This window comes from Echinops telfairi, unplaced genomic scaffold (genome assembly GCF_000313985.2).
Source record: "Echinops telfairi isolate 266 unplaced genomic scaffold, ASM31398v2 ScPeMD7_7457;HRSCAF=8495, whole genome shotgun sequence".
NCBI classification, from domain to species: domain Eukaryota; kingdom Metazoa; phylum Chordata; class Mammalia; order Afrosoricida; family Tenrecidae; genus Echinops; species Echinops telfairi.
The window spans coordinates 8,200,617-8,225,947 of NW_022111357.1; the positions used below are offsets into that span (position 1 = coordinate 8,200,617).

The 25,331-nt window shown below is 44.6% G+C and overlaps 1 protein-coding gene across 1 annotated transcript in view; it reads left to right on the forward strand.

Annotated features, from left to right (window-relative positions):
• CLSPN (claspin) overlaps positions 1 to 12,155 on the forward strand; it is a 30,693-nt gene extending 18,538 nt beyond the window's left edge. Inside the window, exons 11-25 of the mRNA XM_045298979.1 lie at positions 1,114 to 1,280; positions 1,383 to 1,447; positions 1,983 to 2,182; positions 2,525 to 2,682; positions 3,332 to 3,546; positions 4,068 to 4,179; positions 4,478 to 4,571; positions 4,790 to 4,893; positions 7,540 to 7,704; positions 7,812 to 7,933; positions 8,191 to 8,318; positions 8,665 to 8,770; positions 9,817 to 9,899; positions 10,340 to 10,501; positions 10,821 to 12,155. Coding sequence (XP_045154914.1) covers positions 1,114 to 1,280; positions 1,383 to 1,447; positions 1,983 to 2,182; positions 2,525 to 2,682; positions 3,332 to 3,546; positions 4,068 to 4,179; positions 4,478 to 4,571; positions 4,790 to 4,893; positions 7,540 to 7,704; positions 7,812 to 7,933; positions 8,191 to 8,318; positions 8,665 to 8,770; positions 9,817 to 9,899; positions 10,340 to 10,501; positions 10,821 to 10,931 — 1,992 coding nt within the window. The 3' untranslated portion in view covers positions 10,932 to 12,155. The remainder of the gene's footprint in view (positions 1 to 1,113; positions 1,281 to 1,382; positions 1,448 to 1,982; positions 2,183 to 2,524; positions 2,683 to 3,331; positions 3,547 to 4,067; positions 4,180 to 4,477; positions 4,572 to 4,789; positions 4,894 to 7,539; positions 7,705 to 7,811; positions 7,934 to 8,190; positions 8,319 to 8,664; positions 8,771 to 9,816; positions 9,900 to 10,339; positions 10,502 to 10,820) is intronic.
• The last annotated feature ends 13,176 nt before the right edge of the window (positions 12,156 to 25,331 follow it).

Consider the following 25,331-nt stretch of genomic DNA (forward strand, 5'->3'; position numbering starts at 1 on the left):
CTGTGAAGCCTTTCCAACTCATAGCAACCCTACAGAACAAACAGAACTGCCTGTAGGCTTTCCAAGCCTAACCTCTATGAAAGTAGACCACATGTCCTCCAGTGGAGTGGCTGGTGAGGTTAAATTACCAAGCTTTGGTTAGTATTCAAATGCTTAACCGTAAACTCCTAGGACTCCTTAAGAGAAAAGTAAACCTATTCAGTTGTGTAAAAGCTTTTACCAAAAGAGATGAATGTAGTTGCCTCCTAGATGCCTAAATCTTAAAGTGATCGGTTCTGTCAGCACCATCGAACACCCCAAGTTCCCAGAACCATAGCCTTGGGTTCTACTTGTTAGTTTACATATGTTCATTTAAAATGAGTTTGTATTAGGGCACTTCAAAGTTTGTAGAAAATAAATCCCATTATCTTTTAATTCAAATTCTCCATGAACTTTTTGAAGTCTCCTAGTATTAATAGGGACGTTTAACTTGATCTTTCGTTTGTTTATTTTTCTTTTCCCAGAATAATAAGCAGTCTTAACCTTGACCAGGTTAAGGTCTGGGAAAACTTCTTGAGCAGAGATCTTCCTGAGTTAATTTCTTTTTACATAGATAACTGGATTTGTCTTCTACCCGGGGAAGAATGGTAGTGGGCTTGGTAGGCATGGGAAAAGAGAAAAGCTTTCTTGTTTGGAGAAGTAAGAGTCCCTGGTTGGGTACTGGGGTCACTTGAAAGAGGTGGTTAGTATATGACCCAAGTAGAGGAGGGGGACGTCTGAGCTGGGCAGCACATCACGGTCTGGCTCCTTTGAGGTCAGTAGTCCTACTGCAAGCTCAGGCTGATCATTTTGCCTCTTAACTGCATCAGTTAAATGGTCATGTAGTCTTCCTTTATGATATATTAGCATTATTGGGAAAGTAAAAGGGCGGAGTAAGATAAGTATAAAAGAGCTCTAGAAATGATATGGAAAATTATACCAAAAATCATGGTCTGAAACTTCCCTCAGGTTTATTTTTCCAGATTGAAGATGTGACGTGTAATCAAACATCTATGCTCAGGCTAACAGTGCATTTACTCTTCAAGCGTTTGACTTGTACTGTTATTTTGCTTTCGGTGGCATAATCGCACACAGATTGCAGAATTCCTTCTTCATTGTGAAGAAACAGAAGCCAAAGGTGAGAAAGAAAACAACGATGGCAGCAGTGAAAGCAGCAAGTCAGTTGGCCTTCTCTCTGTTCCCAAGCCTCTCTCATCAGATTCTACCTTACTTCTGTTTAAGGACAGCTCTTCCAAGATGGGGTGAGTGAGTTTTCTCTAGAGACAAGCCAGAGTCCCTTGGATTTGCTCTTCTGATTAGAATCAGGAGCAGCTATTCAGACATTTTACTTTCCTATCTTGTAGTTACTTTGCTTCAGAAGAAAAGTCGGAAACAGATGAAACCTCAGGCAAAAGGCCTAGTAAACTGGGTGAGTAGGGTCTCTTACGTAGTACTTGATACTTAAAGGACTCCAATCCCATGAGAGGCCTTTTCTTTTTTAACACCTGGTGATCTGGTCTCAGAGGTAGTAATACTGGGAATTTAAGCACGATAAAATTTTCTCGATTCATTTTGTGAGAACTTACATATGCAGTCCCTTTACAGTTGATCATGGGCACAGAGTAGGTCCTTCATGAATGCCTGTTGACTGAGTGAACTGATCTATCAGTTATAGATCAAAAGAGGAAGAAGTCTGGTTGCTTAACAGAGAAGGTCAGCAAAGTTATTAAGGAGGTTAGAGAAAGAAGGGAAATTTCCAATGTCATTTGGCTCAGTGCTAAACCCTGAATGTATAATGCTATTTTGGTAGTGTCATTTACCTTTAACATAATGTTTTAGAACACATAATTTGAGGGGTTTGCCTATGAGTTTTACCTGACAGTTTTATTATCAACTCTTTTTTCCTCAACAAATCCACCTCATTTTTGGAATCACTCAATTGAAAGTTTTCTCTGGCTCTTTAGATGAAGATGATTCATGCTCTTTGCTGACAAAGGAAAGCAGCCACAATAGCAGCTTCGAGTTGATTGGCTCCACGATTCCTTCCTATCAGCCGTGCAACAGACAAGTAGGCCGAGGGACCAGCTTCTTCCCTACAGCAGGGGGATTCCGATCTCCTTCCCCTGGGCTGTTTCGGGCCAGTTTGGTTAGCTCAGCATCTAAGGTGAGATGGTATCGGTTTTCTGATCCCCTCCTCCTTTTGCTTCCCACGCTGCTAAATAAAGCACGTCTACGCCAACCAACTCCCACCACAGCGGCACTGAGCTTATGTGTGTTCACTTTTAAAAAGCCGCCCTTTTTGTGTATTAAAAACAAGCTTCATGCGCGGTTCTTATTTTCTCAGTGGTATTTGTTTTTACACTGCTCTTGCCTATGCATTGTCCTCCTCAACTGCAATTGCCTGAGAAGAGATTGAATGTTGGAAATAGCAACTTCTGTTGTTGTCGTGACAGTGAATGACATTTGTAAAATGTTTTGTTTTTGTTTGGTTTGGTTTGGGTGCCAGAGTTCAGGGAAGCTGTCTGAGCCTTCACTTCCCATAGAGGACTCCCAGGATCTGTATAACGCCTCCTCCCCAGAGCCTAAGACACTTTCCCTGGGAGCAGGAGACTTCCAGTTCTGTTTAGAAGATGACACTCAGAGCCAACTGTTGGATGCAGATGGGTAGGTAGTTTTATGTTCTGTGGGTGGAAATGGTGCTGGGCACTGCTTAATTTCGGTTAAAAATAAAGTGAGCTTCTGCCACTCCATCTGTGCTTTCTCTTCTGAGAAAGAGAAGGTATACAGATGATCAGTATTACACTCTGTAGTTTGAACAAAGTCTTCACAAGGAAAACATAAAGATAGCTTGCTGACAACCCTGATCCTTTAATTGCTGGCTTACCTGAAATGCATCAGATTTCTCTATCCATCTTGACTACAAGGGCCCTTGAATAAGTTCATGAGAAAAGGGAATTAAAAGGTAATGAAATTCTTCCACGAACACTTTCAAGCCCCCTCAGATCTTGTGATAGTTGAGTAGGGATGAAAACTGACATACCTGGGGCACACTGCTTAGAAATAACATCAATTTCTGGTTTCTTCTATCATCTACAATAAAAAATGATCTTTTACCTTGTAAATCACATTCATCCTTTCACTTAACTTACGGCCCCCAACTCCCTATGAGATTATCACAGGTCTAAAGTTTGAATCTTTTATTTTCTGGTTTTGGATTCAGCTTCTAACTGTGGTGTGATAAATGACTTTAGAGTGCCCCCCACTACTTTGCTTCTTGCCTGGAGAAGTTCTTCCCCTATTCTTGTGCTTGCAGGTTCTTAAATGTTAGGAACCATAGGAATCCGTATCAGGCTTTGAAGCCCCGGCTGCCGTTGGCAAGCATGGATGAGAATGCTATGGATGAGCTGTTGGATTTGTGTACTGGGAAGTTCACATCTCAGGAAGACGAGCCTCAACCCAGGAAGAATGACAAGAAAGAGAACATGGAGGAGCTTCTGAACCTTTGCTCAGGGAAATTCACTTCTCAGGGTAAATATCCAAGAGAACTTCCAGTGTCCTGAAAAGAAGCCCTTTCCCCTCGGGGTGACAACTCTCAGAAGAGATAGACTCTGCATATAGGTTGAACTCACTGCCCAGCTCCCTGACATTTACAACTCACCCTTTCTTGGTGTGATAAAGTATTGACGGCTTTAGCTCTGGCCATGTGATTTGTCATTGATGGTTCATATTCATTTATGTGTGAAGCTTAGCACAGTGTCTGGTGCATAGCAAATTTCATATAAATGCTAACGCCCTTTTCTACCTGTGTTGCCCCATACCCACACCTGCTAGAATGTAAGCTCTATGAGGCTGGCATCTTTGTTTTGTTCATTACTCTTTCTGTAGTGCCTGGCACATACTCAGAAACGATTTGTTAAATGAATGGATGGTGGGCTCTTTTTGACAAGCTTACTCTACAACCATATTGAGCTGGCATGCTTTGGGATGGCTGGGAAAAGAGGCAAAACCTGTCAGTCATGGTGACATATCTTATCTTTGTTTTGATTTAGAAACTTCCACTCCAGCTCTCTCAGAGTTACATATGCAGGAGAAGGAAAGCAGCATAGGTGATCCGATGGAAGAAGCACTTGCTCTTTGTTCAGGTTCTTTTCCAACAGATAGGTGAGTCTCAGTGACTGGGGGGGTTTGGACAGGTGCGCTCTTTTGATTGTCGTAAAATCCTGGAATCACATCCTTTGGGCTTACCTATAATTGGTCAGGCTTCCTATCCCAGCTGAGAGTCTTGCGGTGGCTTTGAGTCTCATATTAACACAGTAAGGAATTTATAAGGCTTTCATTGAGTTGATGGAGAACAGAGTAAAAAACGTGCAACCCCCTGTAGTTTCTTGAAGAGATTACTGGTGTTGGCTGTTTGTCGTTTGCTTTCAACAACTTACTGGTTTGTTGGTTTGCATTTTAGGGAGGAAGAAGGTGAAGGGGAGGAAGAAGGTGAAGAGGAGGAATTTGGAGACTTCCGGCTTGTCCCAAATGATAATGAGTTTGATAGTGGTGAGGTGAGTATGAAGGGAACAAATGAATGATAACTGAACTCCAGATATTGTTGCCCTCAACTCCCCCCCTCCCCACCGCTAAGTTCTTGAAAAGTCCGAGTTTGGTACCTTATCAGAAGCAATTTCCTAGATTGAGTGTTTGGACAGAATTTTATAAACCCTTTATTAGCTAAGGATCCATTTTATTCTGCTTAATTTTGGATGTGATGCCCACGCTATAGGATGAACACAGTGGTCAGAGTGACTCTGATCATGAAGATCTGCCATTGGAAGAAGATGATGAAGAAGAACTCCTAAAGCAATCCGAGAAGTTGAAAAGGCAAATGTAAGTGTGTAACATTTCCATTTAGGACTGAGCAAGTTCTCCTTAGCAAGTTCATGTTTACTGGTTATAGTGTTGCTTTGTGTGGTTAACATAGATTAAAGACAATCCTTCCACCTGCCCCATGACACCCCTTGAATATTTAAAGATGATAGTCATATCCATCCTCATTACCATTTCCATTAAATAGTTTCTATACCAAACATCTCTAGTTCCTTCAGGTGTTTCTCATATGATGTTGCTTCCAGAACCCTCGAGCTGGGTATTCTGTATTCTTACGTGTGGTCTGACTGCTGATGCGTGTGGTGGCACTGCTGCAGCCCTTGTCTAGATGCATCTGGAGGAGCTGGGTTATATTCTAGATCCTAATGGTCTGCTAAACTCACTGCATCTCGGTAACCAAACCTTCTGGGTCTTTTTTGCGTATCTATTGGTGTCATTCTAAGTGTCCCTTGACCTGATATTACCAAGTGACTCCTTTCAAATGCTTAGTGTTTTATTTTTATTCTGATTATGAATGTACAAAGTTTCTCTTAGAAAATTAAAAAGAACACATAGAGATATAAATTAGAAAATTATCTCCAAGTCTGTTGTCCAGAATATATGTAAAGTGTTGGTGTTGGTCATTTCCTCTTAACCTTTCTTCTTTTTATGCATATACTTCTTTCTGCATTGAGATCACTCTGTATATATAATTTTTATGTAAAATGTTGCATATTTCTGTCCACTTAACATACCCATAACCATTTTTTTCCATGAAAAAAAAATGTAATGAAATCACTTTTATTTGGGATTCTATTATGTGTGAGTGACTTTTGGAAGTTATTTTTAGGACATTATATTGATTCCTATTAGATTTATATTGTCCCATTCTGTGGGACTAGTTTTTGGTTGGAATTTGTCACCTATCTTATTAACTTTCATACATCTTTGGGTCATTCATAGATTTTCCTAAAGCAGTAGTTCTTAAACCATATTTAACTACAGAGCTCTTTGTTCAAATGAAATCTTATAAAAATTGATAAGCTATAAGTTGAATTGCTCAAAGATGGTGGAGGTAGGTGAATGATTTCCCCAGAGGCCCTAGGATTAAGATGAGCTCAGTTTTTAAAAACCCAAAGCATTAATAGGAATGTGGAATGTATGATCTGACTCTTAGAAAATTAGGAGTTGTCCAAAAAATGAAGTTAATACATAAAGATCGATATCCTAGGTATTAGTGAGTGGAAATGGACTGGTATTGGCCATTTTGAATTGGACAGTCATGGTTTACTATTGGGTCTGTATGCTGAGCAAAAAATCAAAGAAGCTAGACTATATAAAGAACCTGCTATTAAATTAAAAAAATCAAAAAACCTGGCATCAGGATTGGAGGAAGATTGATTAATAATTTGTTATATGCAGATGGCAAAACCTTGCTTGCTGAAAGCAGAGGATTTGAAACATTTACTGATGAAGATCAAAGCCCTTAATATGGATTACATTTCAACATAAAACGATCCTCACAATAGATCAATTAGCAATATTATCATAGCGAGAATATTGAAATTGTCAAGAATTTCATTTTACTTAGATCCCCAATGAACACCCATGGAAGCAGTAGTCAAGAAATCAAACCACATATTATATTGGGCAAAATGAGGACTAAGATACACCCGACACAGCCATGGTACTTTCATTTTCCTCTTCTGCATGGTTTTGGCAAGGCATGTTAAATACACCATGGACTGACTGCCAGAAGAACAATCTGTCTTGGAAGAAGTACAGCTAAGATCCTCTTTGGAAGTAACAATGGTGATACTTGTGTATACTTCACACTTCAGACATGTAATCAGGAGCGACTAGTCCCTAGAAAGCCATCCTGCTTGGGAAAGCAGAGGGAGGGTCAGAACAGGGAAAACACTCAGTGAGATGGATTGACACGCTGCCTACACAGTGGGCTCCAACTGCAATGTTTGTGAGGTTGGCCCAGGGCCAGGCAGTGTTTTGTTCTGTTGTGCATAGGGTTGCTGACTTGGAAATGACTCTAAGGCACACAACAACCTTTCGTCTGTCTCCTAAAGCTGATATGCTTACATGCAAAACAAAATACTTCAAACATTTCAGCAGACATGTCCCAATTGTATAGAGAAAGTCAAGAGTTTTTACTTTAGAATGAACCTGGGTTGGATCCTGGTTTCACATACCTTCTATCTGTGTGAACTTGAACAAGTTGTTTAATCTCTCTGAACCTCACTTAGCTCAAAAGTAAAATGAAGAGAACACCCCCCAAGCCCCACCTATATCAGGGTAGAAATGTGGGCTTTTAGAGGCTGATTTTCCTGATGTAGACCACTAGGCCTTTCTTCTGAGGTGCCTCTGCGTGGTCTCAAACCTCTAACCTTTGGGTTAGCAGCCAAGCACATTAACCACTGGCACCACCCAGGGATACCATGATAGTTCCCACTCCTGAGATGATGTCCATGAAGCTCAGATCTTGGCACACAGTATATACGGAATGGTAGACTTTTTAATATTGTTAAAATGTATTATTGTGACTTCAAGTTTATTGTTATTAAAGTTGGCTCTATACTCCTTGCTCACTGATTTCACATTCCATGGTTATTTATATTCATTGTTGCCTTTGTTAATCTTCAAAATTCTTTCCAGGAGATTGAAGAATTACCTGGAAGATGAGGCCGAGGTGTCCGGCAGTGATGTGGGAAGTGAAGACGAGTATGATGGGAAGGATATTGATGAATATGAAGAGGATGAAATTGATGAAGCACTTCCTTCTGAGGAAGAATTGCAGAATCAAATCAAGAAAATACACATGTCAGTATCCCAGCAACCCCTTCTGAGGACTGGAGTGCATCTTAAAGCAGCCTCTAACCAGCCAGAGCACTTGCATTTGAACAAACACCTTATTCTCGCTGTTGTAGGAAAACCATGCTGGATGACGATAAGCGACAGTTACGTTTATACCAGGAGAGGTACCTAGCTGATGGGGATCTGCACAGTGATGGTCCTGGGCGAATGAGGAAATTCCGATGGAAAAACATAGGTATCTTGGTTGTTGCCTTTAAAAGCAAGTGGTTATGATGTACATATGTACACGTTTGTTCAGTTTGAAATGACAACTAGAAGTCAAAACTACAAAAGGCTGTAGTGGAGGACCTGACAGTAACCATGGTTTTCAATTAGTGGATTGGAAAAGTTTGTGTCACGAACTGAGGAGTAATAAGGGTTAATGTTATGCCTGTCCCAAGTACCTTCTCCAGTAAGGATTGCAGGATACTGATAGGCTTAACTCTGCTTTAGATGATGCATCCCAGATGGACTTGTTCCACAGAGATTCTGATGATGATCAGAATGAAGAACAGTTGGATGAGACGGAAGCCAGATGGAGAAAGGAGCGAATTGAACGAGAGCAGTGGCTTCGGGACCAGGTAGGCAGTCTGCAAGAAGGTTGTCTATTATAACTTGGTCAATTTTGGAGGAGTCAAGCACCCATTTTATCATAATTTCCAAAACTCAGGCAGTGTAGAGCTGTCCTGTTTAATCTTTGAGTCTTCTTACGTGTGTGCTCTGAGATAGGGTCATCAGCGAGCAGCTCTCATCATGTTTCTTTGTCAAAAAAAAAAAATTTTTTTTCCCCTAAAGCAGCAAAAGGCTGCCAAAAAAAAAAAAAAAAGACAAAAAAGCCAGTACCTTAACTTCACAACCCAGGTTATGCTAACTATTTGTGGGGAGCTGCAGACTTTTCTGTTAGCGTGGTTTGATTTTTATTTTCAGGCACAGCAGGGGAAAGTTGCAGCTGAAGAAGAAGAAGAAATTGGAGAAGACAGTCAGTTTATGATGCTGGCCAAGAAAGTTACTGCCAAAGCCCTTCAGAAGAGTGGTATGCTCCGGTGCTTGGGGGGGGGGTAGTTCTTAGATTGCTGGTGGTGGCTCCTTGGAGGTGGCTGCAGCCTCCAGGGACTTACTAGAGTTTAGTCATAAGCCTGTGCCTTACACTGTCTTAATGAGGCCTCACAAAGGTGAGGAGAGAACAGTGTTCTTGGATCTTAGTATACTGGCCAATAGAGGTTCTTGTGAGTATATATAACTAGTTTTGCTGTATGTTCTAAGGCAACTCAGTAGCAGATGCTAGCCCAGGGTGGTATATATAACTCTCCAAAACTGAAGCTCTTGAACGCTTTTCCACAGTCTTACTGTTCCTGTTTTTGTTCTTGGGTTTTTGTTTGTTTGTTTTAGTATTTACTGGTAATCATTAGTCAATTTGTTCAACTTAGTTGTCTGTTTTCATGGAACCACTTAATATAGTTAGAGACTCATCATAATAATATAATCAAGAGCTCTTGCTGCTTATTGATTAGAAGGTTTCTTGGCTTGTTTAGATTTAAGAGGGATTATACCTAGATGGTGCCTGGCTACCATTTCTGAACATTTTGATCAAAGGGGCTATAGAAGAATCTTGAGCATACAGGGGGAAATACAGAACAGAATTCCAAATGCAAACACCAGACTTTCTTGAGCCATGAAGACTGGGTGAACCCCTGAAACTATTGCCTGGAGATCATCTTTAAACCGTAAATAAAAAATATCCCCTGAAGTATTCTTAAAACCAAACAATCATTTTGCTTGATTAGGAAAGCACGTCTGCTTCGAACTGTCTACTTGGGATGAAGTTGACTAGCAAGTCAAAAATAGGTAGATATATAATATAGGCAGTCAGTTCATGCTAATAGGGGAGGGACAGTTCAGAAGAGGAGGGTGAGAATCATTACACAACTCAAAGAATGTAATCACTGTCGCTGAATCATCCATGTAGATGTAGCTGAATTGTAATACTGTTATCTCAACAAAAATAAAATTATTAAAAAAGAATACTACACACACACACCAACTCTGCCTAGAACAACCTTTGTCTTTTTTTCCCTCTAGCTAATCACACTATGATTGTTCAGGAATCAAAATCTTTACTCCGAAGCCCTTTTGAAGCCATCAAACCAGGAAGTGCCCACCAGGTTTGTTGGGGACCTTGTTAGCTGATGTGCTAGTCTGCAGGGCATAAATGCACATTCTCTTTGCTATTTGGAGGAGCCCTGGGGGTGTAGTGGTTCCAAGTTGGCCTGCTAACTAACTACAAGGGCCAGCAGCTCAAAACTACTAGCCACTCTGCAGGAGACAGATGGGCTTTTTACTCCCGTAAAGAGTAGTTTCCACGATCGTGGAAACTCTCGGGCAGTTCCACCCTGTCCTATCAGGTTGCTATGAGTCGGCATCGACTCAGTGGCAATGAGTCTGGTTCTGCTATTGGGGGCGGAGGCCGGGCTTCAGGAAATCTAAGTAGACATCGGAGGAGAGTAGGACTATGTCATCCTAACTCTGGGGGAGCAACAAGAATGGGCTGGCTTTTCAGTATTAGCACTTGGGACTTGATACCAAATGACTCTTCTTTCCTCAGCTGAAGACAGGCTCCTTGCTCAACCAGCCCAAAGCTGTGCTTCAGAAACTGGCAGCCCTCTCTGACCTCAACCCTGCGGCTCCCCGAAACTCAAGAAACTTTGTCTTCCATACACTTTCTCCTTCCAAGGCTGAGGTGGCAAAGGAATCTTCGAGGCCTCAGGTAGGAATGTGAGAGCTGGTTTGGTGGCTGATTTCATGGCTTCCTAAACTCTAATGCATTTTTTAATTAAAAATTGGGGGGGGGGGCTTAAAGTGATATGCTGCTACTGCAGAGTTGACATTTCCAACAAGAAAATTGCTACCGCTCGTAAATAGTCGGCTTTCAGACTTACTTGGAAATTTTGGCTCCCCATCCCTGCTTTTTTTTCCTGTTGTTAATTGCTTGTGATTTAACTATGAGATGCTTAAGAGCCAGTTAAAGAGGAGTACTGGTAGGCGACTGCTCTTGAGTTGGTCTTAACGCCCTCTCTGCTCTCTAGGTAAGGAGAAGGGGCCCATCTTTAATCGCATCTCCCTCACCAAAGCGCCACAAAACAGAGGCTAGCACTTCAGGATTGAAGCGAAGCATTTTCAGATTCTTGGAAAGCTAACATCAAGGATTACTGCCAGCAGCTATGTTGAGACTGCTTTGAGATGCTCCTGGCACTGAAGGTTAGCACTGATGCCCAAACGGATGATCCTCCTTCTTGCCTAATCACTGCATTAAGAATTACAGACAGAAATTCCATTTATTTCCACTGCCTGGATCTGGCTCTGGATCTCTCTTCGAGTATTATTGCCTGTGTTGGCCATTAATCATGGCAGCTGTTGTGTTTACAACACTGATTCATGGAATACCTGGGAGAAACTTCACTGCTTCCATTAAACACTTGACATTTTATCTTAGCAGCTCCCTGGGTTGATACCTCGTGCGATAGAGGTTGTTGAAAGGAGGAACGAGTGTGGCACTACAGAGAATAGTGAAAGTCAGAATGTCTCCTTCACTCCTCTAAGGTCAGCACCGCAGTGACCAGGAATCAGAGAAAGGGACTTCTTAGAAGACAGCAATCAAAGGGTTTGTTGCAGTCTTCCCCCTTCCATCCCCTGTATGCCTTTTCTAAAGGTGGGCTCAGATTCCACTTGGCCTTTGCTGCCTTCAGAAGAAGGACTTAAACAGGGCTGAAGTCAGTAAGACCTTGCGCCTCATTTTCTGGAGTACAAAGATGAAGATAAAGACTTTCATCCAGTCCTGCCCTTCTCAAGACGTTTCCTGGAACAGAGACCTTAATTCTCAACTTGAAATACTTGCTCATGGATCTCCCTTCCAGCTTGACAAGAAGGGCTGTCACCATTATTTATGGCAGTCTCTTGACTTTGGTACTTCATCCTGGCCAGTACTTGAATATTTCATTACTTAGAAGACCACCATGGAGTGTATAGTTGACGAGAGTTGCCTTCCCTTCTCCCTTTTCCTGAACTACCGTGAGGCTCTCAGAATTTTAGATGATTTTTTTTTTACCCCTCAGAACTGAGTGCTGCTGCTGCTGCTTTAGAAAACCACTCCACATGATTAAGGTTTCAGTGTCAAGAGCTTGACTTGGGGGGTGGATGGCATTGTGCCCATTTTTTATTGGAGATAGGGAACACCTGTTTAACTGGTAAAAGTAGGATATGGGTTTTCCACAGTTCTTTTCCTAAGACTCAAGTTGCTGACTTTGACAGAACACGTTTGTATATTTATAATCTTGTAATGGGGGAAATGTGTATAAAGATGTTTAACATGTATGTCATTTTTTAATAAATGCCAATGCCTCAGAGGCAGGGTTTATTGCCCAGCTTGAATGTCCGAATGTCCATTCTTAGGTTAGCACCTGACTGGTGTGGAGGGGCCTTTCCTCTTCCGTGTGTCTCCCTCCCAAGGGAACTCTGAGTCTAGAGTGAGAGGCTGCTTTTAAGTTCTGGAAATTAATCAAATAAACTTACCCCAAACTGTTTGGGGTCCGTGCAGGGCGTGGAGGACGGTTTACATAAGTGGTACCTATTGTGACATCCCTCTCATGGGTATTTTCTCTTTAACTGACTCTCCCTGTTCCTCCTTATAGCTGTGCATCCCTGCAGAGTGCCCAAGACTAGGCAACTCTTGCTGGCCAAAAGAGGATGGGGACAGAGGACTAGATATTTCTCCCCTCTGTCTGCTTCCCCACATGTTGAGCACTGAAGATAACAGAATTAATGCCTAAGAAATCTGGGGAGAAAATGGTTTCTGCTGTAGGCTCCATGGAGAAAGCACTCTCTTTGGAGAAATAAAAGTTGAGTTTTAAGTTGGGTGACATTTCCTCGCGTTGATGTAGCTGCCATAAGGCAAGCTAAGCCGTGCCTGATGACAGGATTGAAGTGGAGACTTGTGACCTGGCCCATATGCCCTGTGTGCACAGCATTGAGCCATCGCATGAGCTGTGTCTCAGTAAGACTGAAGCCCTAAGGCCTGTGACTAAGACTATTGCTGCTTAACTCTACAGGCTTAGAAATTGACATAGTTGAGGAATGAGACCCCCGTGAGTCTGAGAGTCATTTGTTCGACACACTGGGTGTTTGCTTCATTTAAATCTCTCAACTCATCTCATAATCAATGCACATTGCATACACTGCTCTCTTGTCTCCATAAAACACAAGTTATGTTAGCTGAAGCACCCTACAGACAGATGCTCACAACTCCCTGCAGGAGTCCTCACCTCAACAGGCTCTTTACAGCCTTTTGCACTTCGAGAGAATCACTAGCAGCTTAGGCTGGCGGGCTCTACTGGGTGTTTCTGCTGCTTTTTACCTTCAGGAATTACAGCTAATAGCTCTTGGGGTTTCCTGTCCCGAGATTTTCCTGTCCCGAGATTTGGACACCTTAGGATGGGGTGACATAGTGGTTACATGTTGGGTTGTGATCAGCATGGTAGACAGGTGGAAACCACCAGCAGCTCCTTGGGAGAAAGACTGGACTTTCTCCTTCATAAACAGTTAATGGTCTCAGAAACCCACTGAGGGTTGCTATGAGTCAGCATTATCTTGTTGGCAGTGCATTTTGTTTTTGGTTTGGATGGTATCATATCTTCTACCTCTAGCCTAATCACTGCCTAGCACACAGTCTAGAATGTGGTCTCCTAAAATACTGAATGGATAATACCACACCTTTCTGAGCTACTGTTTTTTTTTTGCCTTCTAATTTTATTTATTTTTTTTTATTTTTTTTTTTATTGGGGCTCATACAATTCATCACAATACATAGATCAATTGTGTAAAGCACATCTATACATTTGTTGCCCTCATCATTCCCAAAATTCGCTAGCCTCTAATTTTCCATTTTTCCCCCCTCCCCTTCCCTTCCTCCTCCCCTCTCCCCCATGCACCCCTAATAATTTATAAATTATTATTGTATCTTATATTACACTGTCCGGCGTCTCCCTTCACCCACCCCTCCGCTGCCCGTACCCCAGAGAGGAGGCCACACGTAGCTCCCTGTGATCCATTCCCCCCAACTACATCCCCTTTCCCTTCTGGTATCGCCACTGTCACCCCTGGTCCTGAGAGGTTCCTCTGTCCTAGATTCCCTGCGTTCCCAATTCCCGTCTGTACCGCTGTGCATCATCTAGTCCAACCAGGTCTGCAAGGCAAAATTGGGGTCCTGGTAGTTGGGGGGAAGAAGCGTTCAAGAACCAGAGGAAAGTTGTGGGCTTCGTTATTGCTATACTGGACCCTAAGTGACTCGTCTCCCCACTACCCCTCTGCAAGGTATGTCCAGTTGTCTAGAGATGGGCATTGGGTCTCCATCACACGGCCCCCTCATTGACGAGGATATGATTCCCCCTCCCCACCTTTGGTGTTTAAAGCCTGATCCCTTTGGCCCTTCATGATCACACATGTTCGTGTGCTGCTTCCATGTGGGCTTTGTTGTGAGCTACTGTTTATATTGGTAGAAGGAGAATGGTAATTCAGCTCTCAGAGTTGCTCTCAGTTGGAAATCGTATGTGAATGCCCTTCCCAATGCTTCTTTGCAAGCATAAGAAATTGCTGATAACAGTAGTAGTTTGATCGTTTACTCCTCCAAGGACCAACGATAACATCTCTAGACATTTAATCTTCCATTCCCAGAAACCTGCTCCTCCTCCTGTTTGCGATTTCAGTAAGAGGCACCTCGCAGTCACTCAGGCTAGAAATCTGAAGCACATTTTGGACGCTTCCTCCCTTAAGTCCCAAATTCAGCAATCCCACAACCTATTAGTATTTCTGTTTCCACAGTGCGTTGTGAATCAGCTTACTTTGCAGCTCCTAATCTACCGCCCTCGTCTAAGGTCCCATCACTTCTTTCCAAGAGACTAGCAACCTAACTCCTCACTTCTACTCTGACTTCCTTCCAGTCATTCTGGGCACAGGCCCAAGTGTGAACTTTTGTGAAAATGTTGATTGGAGATGCCACTGCCCTACTTAAAACCTTCCGGTGTCTCTTCCATTGTCCTCAAAAGAAAATCTCAATTCTCTTCTGGCCCACAAGGCCCTGTCTGCTGCAGCCCTGCCTCCTTACCTACCCATTCCTCCCCTTTCCCATTACACTCTGCCTCGGGGCCTTCCAAAGCATCTTTCCCTTCCCAAATGCCCTCTCTCACTGGCTAATATGTAATTCTCCACATGTCAATTAAAATTAATTTCCTCAGGGACACCTTCTCTGGCCAACATAAATCTAAACTCACTGCCATTGAGTTGATGCCAACCCATGGTGACTCAATAGGACCCGTGGACCTGACCATGCGAGGGTCCTAGACTGTAACTCTGGGAGTGGAACGCTCTGCCTTTCTTCCAAGGAGCGGCTGAGGTTAGAAGCTCAACTTGTCACCGCTTTGCTCCCAGGGCTCCTTGGCTTCCTGGATCACCAAAATATCTGGAAGCAAATACATCATTTGTTAACTTGGTCAACTTCTGTTAGCTTTCTATTCTTTTCTTTTGAATCTTTGTGTATATTTGCTCTCTGAATGTGTTAGATCTGCCTTCCCCATGAGACTATCAACTCTGAAAGCAGAAGCCATATCTATGTTTTGTTTGGAAAAGAAAAAGTCTGCTGAGCACAATGCTTGGCATGTAATCATTGTTCGTTAAATGTGTATCGATCAGCGAATGCTAGGAAGCCTGGAAGCGCTAATGGCGAAAAGCTTGGAGCTGCATTACCTACAAACGCCCTTTCTTAATGTGAGGTAGAAGAGCGGTGGTTGCAATGGGAGTGCTTGGAACCTTGATCTGCAACCTAAAATAGACATGACCTTGAGTAAGTCATTCTCTGAAATTTATTCCTCAACTGAGGCTCAAGTGAAATGGCTTGGTTTATAGCTCACAAAGTTACAGTTAGAAGCATAGGTACAAATGAATACGAAATGACTTCACATTTGGAAAATTGCCCTACTGCTGGCTAGTGTGTAATAGTGCCTCCTTTTTCTTTGGCGGAGTGGGAAGGAGAGGCCAAGGTTCAGCCAAGCTCCATGGCCCATCAGCCCACAAGCCTATCCCAGCAGCCAGTGGGCATGGGCTGTGTACCTAGATGTGTGTGAGGGGTGGGAATGGGAGTCTGCTGGGTGCCTGAGCACAAGTGGAAATCTGGGGGAACAGGCACAGCTTTCCCTCTGGGAGACCCTAGTGTCAGGTCTCTTTCTCGTCATGGTATCATCTTTGTCTGCATCCTTTCCAGCCCATCTTTCTGCCCTCTCTTCTCTCACCTTAAAGCTTTTTCATTTTCAGCTTATTGATTTAGTTCTTCCCTGTGGTGGGATCATAATGGGAAACGGGGGTTGGAATAGCTACAAGCCTGAGGGAGATTGGAGAAAGCACTGGGGCTGGGGGCTTGGGCACTTTCCCTTCATTTTACAGGGAATTCGTTTGAGAATACCATTCTGTGGTTTCTTGATGGCTGGTGGGCTGGAGGCAGGGGTGAGGAGGTTGGCGAACCACCAGGGCCCGTCCTAAGGAAAGTGCTGGGGCAGGGTGGGGAGTCTGAGTCATAGTTGAGGCTTCTCAGCCCCCACCTCTCACTCTCTCAGAGAGAAAGGGAAAAGTAGCTGACTGCCCACCCTGCGCTTTGTCTTGTCTAATTTAACTTATGTTATTTATCAAAAAGACAGGTTATTTGGAAAACCAGATGGACCCAGGCAAAAATCATCTGGGTTTTACAAACGTGAAAAATTAGGTTGTGGGGGCCAGGAGGGCAGGCGCGCGCGCGTGTGTGTATGTGTGCGTGCATGCCCCTGCCCCCCCTGGAGGGTTGAGAGGCTTTGTGTTTCTATAGTCAGAACTAGTAATTGTTCTATGACAAACCACCCCCCTTTTACCTTCAAGTTCTTTGTGATTGGAATGTAAATAAGAACGTGGACGTCGTCACTCCAATGGCTGGGAGTACTGAAAGTTTTAACTGGCCAAGGACACAACATGTGAGGGCCTTAGGAGAGCAGCAGCTGACAGCTTTCTCTGCCTTCAGCCTCACCCCCTTCCACCGGTTAACAAGAGATGCAGGGTTCAGAGAGGTTTCTGGAGCAAAAATCTTTACCTTTAATCTCGTTTCAGCACAATTGCAGCAGTTACACAAGTTAAGCATTAGGGAAGCTCTTATTCTCGTTCCTAACTTTCTAATGATCAACTTGGCCAATGAACACAGAGATTTATCTATCTCCCGTAACGATTATTGTTGTTATTGTTAGATACTCTCAAGTCAGGTCCTACTCATAGCGATGCTTTGCACAACAGGACAGAACACGGCCTTGTGCTGGGCCATCCTCACAATTGTGCCTGTGTTTCAGCCCATTGTTGCAGCCGCTGTGTCAGTCTAGCTCCTGGGACAGGGTGGTGAGGGGCTGTCTTTACAGCCAAGAAAACCCTATGGAGTGGGTCTACGGCTCATAGGTCGCTGTGACTTGGAATTGAGGCAACGGGTTTGTTTTTTTTATTTATCCATAATATAGCCAAGTTACCCAGCCTCCTCCTGGGTAATAGTGGCTCTGTTTATCTCTACCACAGAAATTGTTAATGCTGTGGGTTCTGTTCCCTCCGGGCAGCAACATTAGGAAGGAGTGACAGGAGGCTCTGAAGGTAGAACTCTTAGCTGCAAGAAAGGCGAGAGGTGTTCAAGTTGCAAACGGAGAGAAAACCATCTCTTTATACACAAATACACACACACACCAAAGGGAACCAAGACCTGAAGAGTCTTCTGGCCTGAAGAGTCCTTGGCAGCAGCCATTGCATTTGTCTCATTGTGTGTGGTCACTTTTTTAAGTGTCATTGGACTGTAAAAACCACTTAATAACTTGATTTCATCTCAATAGTCTGCATTAATACGAGGTACACAATTGTGTGAAGATTAAATGAAAAAAACAAAAATCATTTGTAAAGATTCTGCCTCGAGGTCTGGCACACAGGAAATCTCTAAATGCTTGCTGATCAAACAAATCCATGAATCCTTGAATCAAGTTGCCCCTGAGCATTTGCAGGGGTCATCCCAAGAACTGAGGTTTATGGGTTCTTGCAATGAACTTAGAGGCTGAGCCATGATCTAACCCTGCCATTCGTTTAGCATGTTCAATGCAGGTGAAGGAAATCCTCCATGAGATGGCGTAATGTCCGTAAAAACGGCTCAGACATACCAGTGATCATGAAGATGGTGCGGATCCAGGCCGAGTGTTATGTTAGACACAGATCACTGTGCATCCGAGCCAACTCAACAGCAACTAACACAACATGGGGTGTGGGGGGACACTGATGTGCCACTCTGCCCTTTGGATGAAGGCCTTGTCGGCTCAGCTGCTGGGAGCACTCTCTGCCTGTTGGCAGTCGTCAGCAGTCAGCCTCTTGAGGGACTGCCTCCACTGCAGAGAACACTTTGCCCACACTCATAACCCTCTCCAGTCCACATCAAAAGACGTGTACCATTAAGTTGGTTTTGATTCGTTGTAAAACTGTACAATAGACCAAAGCATTGCCCGTTCCTGACCCATCCTCATACTCGTCACTGTATTTGAGCTTGTTGCAGCCCCTGTATAAGTTCATCCCGCTGGAGGTCTTCCTTTAATTCTCTGACCCTCCACCAAGCACGATGTCCTTCTCCGCGGCTACACCCTCGTGCTAACAAATCCAAAGATTGCCGCATGGTGGCTATACCCCTCCCAAGACAGATTTTCTTGTTTTTCTGGCAGCGTAGTAGATTCAATGTGCTTCCCCGACACCACAGTTTGAAGGTCTCAATTCTTCTGTGGCCTTCTTTATTCACTGTCCAGCTTTTGCATGCTCACGAGGCCACTGAATTTACCTTTAGGTTGGACCAGGTGCACCTTAGTCCTCAAATGTGTCTTCTTTGCTTCTTACCATTTTAAAGCCATTCTTTGCACAAGACTTACTCATTGTAACTGCTACTCCATGTCTGCTACTTCTATTGGCATTGGAACAACGTCCTTAACTTCAATCTTTTCTCTGTTTGCTATTGGTCCAGTCCTGAGGACCTTCTTGTTCTTTACATTGAGCTGTAATCCATACTGAAGGCTGTAGTCTTTGATTTTCACCAGTGCTTCTTTAAGTCCTGCAAGTCCAGCAAGCAAGGTTGTGTCAGCTGCACATTGCAGGCTGCTAATGACTTTCTTCCCTCTAGTCTTATAGGTCAGCATCCGGAGCCTGCCCGACTGTAATTCCCATTGCCATCAAGTCAACCTTGTGGGTTTCCAAGACTGTTTACGGGATAGAAAGCCCAGTCTTTCTCCTGCAGAGCTGCTGGTCGTTTTGAACTGCCAACCATGCAGGAGTACAAAGGCTGACCCCATCAGCTCCGCAAGACAAGTCTGGAAGACCATTCTAGCCTCAAAGATTGGTTTAAGCTGCCATTTGGCCTATGTGGCAGCTCAGCTGCTTCCTCTGCCCACTCCTGCTTCCTGTCTCTCCTTCCACAGATGTTGATTCCAAGGGTCTCACCACTGCCAACACTTTGATTCTGGCTCATAGCAACTCTAAAGGGCAGTACAAGGAGTTACCCCCAAAAAGAACACAGAATTTTTTTTTTAAACAAAACAACCTTCATTGAAAGTTGTTTGGAAACTTTCATTATGCTTAATACATTTGTCAAATCTATGATTCCATTCTTGGAAAAATTTTCCAACTCATCTGTTTGGTTGGCTAACTACCTCCCTCACGGTTTCCTTCACCTCTTCTATGTTGTCAAATCACTGTCCTCTTCATTTGCAGAAACAAAAGTCGCATGGCGGGAGGTCAGGTGAGTAAGATTGTGGGGCAAGAGTGGCATGGCATGCTTTTTAAACTTTTTGCCAAAAACTGGTGCACTGTGAGCCGGGTGCATTGTCGTGGTGGCAAAACCAGTCCCCTATCTGCCACAAATCAGGACCTTTTCATCTCACACTGTTACACAATCTTTTCAGAACCTCTAAATAGAAAGCTTGATTAACAGACCTGGTAGAACGAACTCCAAATGCACTACATCGACATTTTAGTCGTTTGGGCAGTTGATGGACATCCAGAACAAGGCTTGTCATCAAGTGACGTTTTGCCTTTTTGAAATGAGAAAACTTCTTGGACATGAGTTGTTCCCATAGCGCTGGCCCTGTAAGCTGGGTTCAACATCACAACAGTTTCTGCAGCACCCCCACCCCCCCAGCAGGAAACAAAATTTCACGGCTGCACGCTGTTCTCTGAAATCAGCCATCACAAAAAACGAGGTTTGAGCAAAACTGCTTTTATGAAAAAATTCACTGTGACCAGAGAGAACTTTCCCAGTGCACTAACTCAGAGCAAATTGCTCATTGCTAACTTAGGGGAAAACGCATACTATGAAAGCTCCGCTCCACCCAGCACAATTCCGTTTTGTTTTGTTTTTTTGGTGGGTACCCCTCATATAAAACTGCTCCATAAGGTTTCAACTGCTGACCTTTCAGTTAGTGGTGAGCAACCAAGCATTTAACCCTCTATACTACTAGGGGTTCTGTTATTCCCAAAAGCATTCCTTAAGAAAGTCCTACACCCCAGTGGACTCACGGTCTGCTTCCTGGGGAACACAGCTTGGGGAAGTGCAGTCATGGAAGCCAAAGCGTCTCCCTCACACTTGTTTCCACTATCAGAGGTTCTGATGCTGCAGCGCTTAATCTCCACTAGAGGGCAGCAGCAGCTTGCCAACCTGCTTCCTGAGACTGGAGTGGTCATAAACCCTCTCCCCTGGCCTCCCTCTCCACCACCAGATAAGATAGCCTCCCTTGCGTGTTCACAGGCCCATCTAAAAGAAAAGCTTTTCTAGAAGTGTCTAGGTTTTCACTTTGTCATTCTCCACACACCCCTCCGCTCCCCAGCAATGAAGGTCAATCATTCTTCCTGCTGCAGCCCCTTCCCCCTCCCCAGCTGGGCAGCATCTTTGCCCAGCATCTCCCACCTCTCACCCTCTCACGCTTCCCACCCACAATAGATTTGTTTTCTGTGTGACAAGGTAATTATGAGCTTGGGGCCAGGAGGCCCACGGGCCAGTCGAATGGTCACTTCAATCTGGATCTCCCAGTTCTGCTAACGTTATTGATTTTTTAGTTTTATTATGATGAGTGTGTGTGTGTGTGTAAGCTGGCCCTGGTGACATGAGGTATGGAGGCGAGAGGGCAAGAGCAAATTTATTCTTGTCACAATTTAGCTTCTTGAAACCACCCACCCACCCATCCGGCATTGTTTTTTATCAACTGATTCTAGCAACTTTGCTTAGTTGTCTTTATTTTATTTCCTAAACCTCAGAGTTCACTCAGAGATTCCTTGGAGATTGATGCCCAATGTGGCTGGAGAGAGGGGGCGGGAGTGGCGTGAAAACGGTAAGAGCAGTAGCTTTATCAGCAGCCATTAGCTCATCCAGCAAGGCTTCACTGTAACCCCACTCCCTGTCAATTGTTTCAAGGCTGAGCTCCCCAACTCCCTGCCGCTTTTTTTAGGGGCAGGGTGGAGATGAGCCCTGCTACTGTGTGTGTGTTGATTTCGTGAAAATATGCACAGGAAATCAGGTCAGTGTAACAATTTCCACAGACACGTTCAATGACGTCTATACCCTTCAAGTCATGCAGCCCTTCTTGCTGTCCTTGACCATGAACATACACTCAGAGCCTCCTCAGCAAAAATGGCTTCTTCCCCCCACCCCCCCGGGGAAGTATGAATAAGCTTTGTTTTTTATCCTGCAATCCAGTGGATTCTGGCTCACAGCTACTCTCTAGGACAGAATAGGACTGTCCCTGTGGGCTTCCCGGACTCAATCTTTATAGAAATAGCCATATTTTCCTCCCAAGGAGTGGCTGGCCTTGTGGTGAGCAGCCTTAATGGATAGCCCACTGAGCCATCAAGGCTCCTCTATGTTATATAAGTGACGTCATGTGGTGTTTGTCCTTTTTACCCTCTTATTTTTGCAGAGCATGTTTTCGAGGTTCACCATGTGGTAATAGGCACCAGGACTTCCTGTCTCTACAGCCGAGAATGTCCCGTCGTATGTACACACCGTATCATTTTGTTTGTCCTCTCCTCCGTCACTGGACTCCCATTGCTTCCATGTTGTACCTTTCTGTTTGTTGGTCTGCCTCAATTGTTCTTGTCACTGTGTTCACGGACCTGCACATGGACCAAGAGGAAGTCGCTTGAGCAAAACAAGGGAATACTGAGTGTTTTAAAATCAGAACAAGTGTATGTCAGTGGATCCTGTTACCCTATTTATTCTGTCTGTATGTTGAGCGGATCAGCTGAGAAGCTGGAGTATGTGAGGAGGAAGGAGGCATGAGGATCGGAAGGTTTATTAATAACCTGTGATATGCAGATGATACGACCTTGCTTGCTGAAAGTGAGGAGGACTTGAAGCACTCAATGAAAATCTAAGATTGTAGCCTCCAATATGGATTGCAATTCAATGTAAAGAAAAAAGCTCTCTCATTGCCTTGATGTTAATTGACTCATGGTCACTGGATAGGACAGTAGGGTAGAACTGCCCTTTGGGTTTCTGAGGCTATCGATCTACAGGAACAGAGCGCCTCGTCTTTCTTCCTCAGAGCAGCTGGTGGCTTTGAATCCTTGGCCTTGCAGTTAGCAGCCCATCTCAACCCTCTAGGCCACCAGGCTCCTAGCTCAACGCCAAACCCCACAATCTTCACAACTGAGCCTTAGACAGCATTAGGATAAGGATTCCAATTTGCTTGCATCCATGATCAATGCTTATGGAAACAACAATCAAGAAATCAAACCGCAGGTGACATTGGACAAATCTGCGGCATAAGACCTCTTTCAAGAGAAGGATGTCACTTTGAGGTCTAAGGCACATCTAGCCTCGCCAAAAGTCACCATGGAGTGATTCTGACACTTAGTGACCCTGTAAGACGGGGTAGAACTGCCCGTGAGCATTTCTGAGACTTCCTGTCTTTCTCCGAGGAGCGGCTGGTGGTTTTGGACTGCTGTCCTTGCAGTTAGCAGCCCAGCGCGTAAACACTTTGCCACCAGGGCTCATGGGATCTGACTTAGCCATAGTATTTCCAGTCATCTCATAAGCGTCTGAAAGTTGAGCAATGAGTCAGGAAGACCACAGAAGCAGCCATGCGTGTGAGTTATGGTGCTGGCAGAGAATACTGAAAGTACTGTGGACTGCCCGAAGAACAAACGTATTTGTCTTGGAAGAAGGACGGTTGAAATGTTCCTTAGAAGTAAGCTAGCCGAGGCTTTGTCTCACATACTTTGCACATATTATCAGGGGCAAACAGTGCCTGGAGAAAGACACCGTGCTTGGTAAAGTAGAAAGTCGAGGAGGTGGATGGAAACCACGGCTGCAACTGGGGGCTCAAGTGTAACAATTGGGAAGACGGGGCGGACTGGACAACAGCAGTTCCCTGCCTGTGAAATGCGTGTGAGGAAACCTGGTGGAAGCTTTCTGAGTGAAAGGCTGAGGTTGAGCCTGGGTGCAGCCCATTCAAACAGCTTGCCTGCTGGACCCTTCAGCTATGAAAGGCTTCCTATAAAGGACTCAACCTCTGCAAAGGGAAGAGGAAGGGGGAGTTTTAGGCAATAGATTACGAGTGGGAGGGGCCCTCGGAACCATGGTGATTGCTGTGGAAATCAGCTGAGGCTGAGGACGATTTGTGGGGCCACGGTCCCCAGCCAGTCTTCTCTATGCATGCCAAAAGAATGAATAAATCATTGTTCAGGGGTGGGGATGCAGCTGCCTTGCTCCTCCCACGGCACATGCCCGGCCCCAGCTTCTCCATTGAAGGCTGCTGGAGCAGAGTGGTTTATACACCCAGCTCTCCAAATCCTATTGAGGGTCCCACTCAGCACGAGCCACTGGCTCCAAGCCCATTCAGCCCAGCCCTTTGTGCTGGAGGTTAAGTGGTTACATGTGGGGGGCACCCAGAAAGGACCTGTCAGGCCTTGAAAAGGTGTGTGCTTTCCTACTGATGAATGGAATGGATGGAGAAGGGAGGGGCTGGGGGTGTGTGTGTGTGTGTGGGTGAAGGCCAGAGGGATTATGAAACCCACAGAAGCAGCTGCTAGGAGGGTGGGGGGCAGGCACCTCCTCTCTGATTCCTCCAGTTCAGCTTCTCCACCCAGCTCACTCCCTCTGGTTAAACTCCAGAGTGTTCAACACTTCAAGACTTTAGAACTGTTTTTTCTGTTCTCCAGGTGGGAAAGAGGGTGGATGCTTTGGGCAAAAAGAATCTACACTAGCTTTCATTCTCCTAGCAGCTCCAGAACTCCCCTTAGTTTCTCCTTTTTCCAAAAAAGGAGATTTCTGCTTAGGTCCAGGGGGTTGATGGGTTTGAAACCGCCCCACTGGAGTGCTAGAAGTGTCCCGGGAGCACCCGTAAAAGCCACATAGCGTGGAGGAGCTCGAGGGAGGAGAGAGGGCCTCAGACTAGGTGGATTGCTACGGTTTTGTTTGGAAAAAGAAAAATGACTCCACACTTAAAATTTGTGATTTTCTGTACCTGCTTGCCCCAAATTTTACAGTTGAGAACACATTGGGAGTGGGGGAATGGACATCTCTTAAGTAAGGTGGTCACAATGACATTTCTCAATAGAGGGGCACTTTACTTTTAAGAGGCAGTGGCGAAATGGATGTATAAAACAATTAGGTCAGCCCCTGGCCTCCCTTTCTGGAGATGAGCCAATTCTGGGAATGATTTTCCTTCTAATCTGCCGGAAGGGCACTCCAGTGTGTCAGAGGTCCTCTGGGACTGGCTGGTTGTGGGAGCCAAGTCTCAGTGCTCACAGCTATAAGGTGCTTCATAATCTTCAAGGCATGTGCACACAGTGGCTTTACCGTCACCACAACCCAGTGATGATAACGTTATTATCATGCCTAGTTAATCAGCAAAGGTTAAATGAATTTGCCCAAGTTCCCTGAACCTTGTAAGAAGTTGTGCAGATAAGAGAATAAACCAGGTAGCAATGCGGTGGTGGTTTGTACGCCAGGACTCCATGTCTGTGTTTTGTGGTGGCGTGGAATTTTGTGGGGGCTTCCTCCGTTATCTCCCCGCTGCTGCCTACAGGATGAATGAAGCTCAAGCTGCTTGGGATGGTGGTTTTCACAAGTGGGCCAGCCCACTCTCCCAACTCCATTTTCCCCTGAGCCCCAGCCACACCAGCGTGCTCAGGCTTTCCTGAACACACTCCGGATGCAGCAGCAGTCTCTTCCGCGTTCTCGCACTTTCTCGGTGAGCTTCTACTCTCCAAGATCCACTCTGAGCAACCTCTCCTTGCCATCCTTTGTGCTCCTTGCACTCGCTGGAGCTACAATTCTAAGCTCCATTGTAGGACCCATCACATCATGTAATACCCCCCCCCCACCTTTTCCCCTGTGTCCATCCATTCCCCTTCCTAATGTAGGAGCTTCCCAGGTTCAGCACCTAGCACAAAGCAGGCCCTCGGTAAGTGCACTGAGTGAGAACAGGTAGCTACAAAAGAGCCAGGTCTTTGAAGTGGAATCATCCAACCCTTTC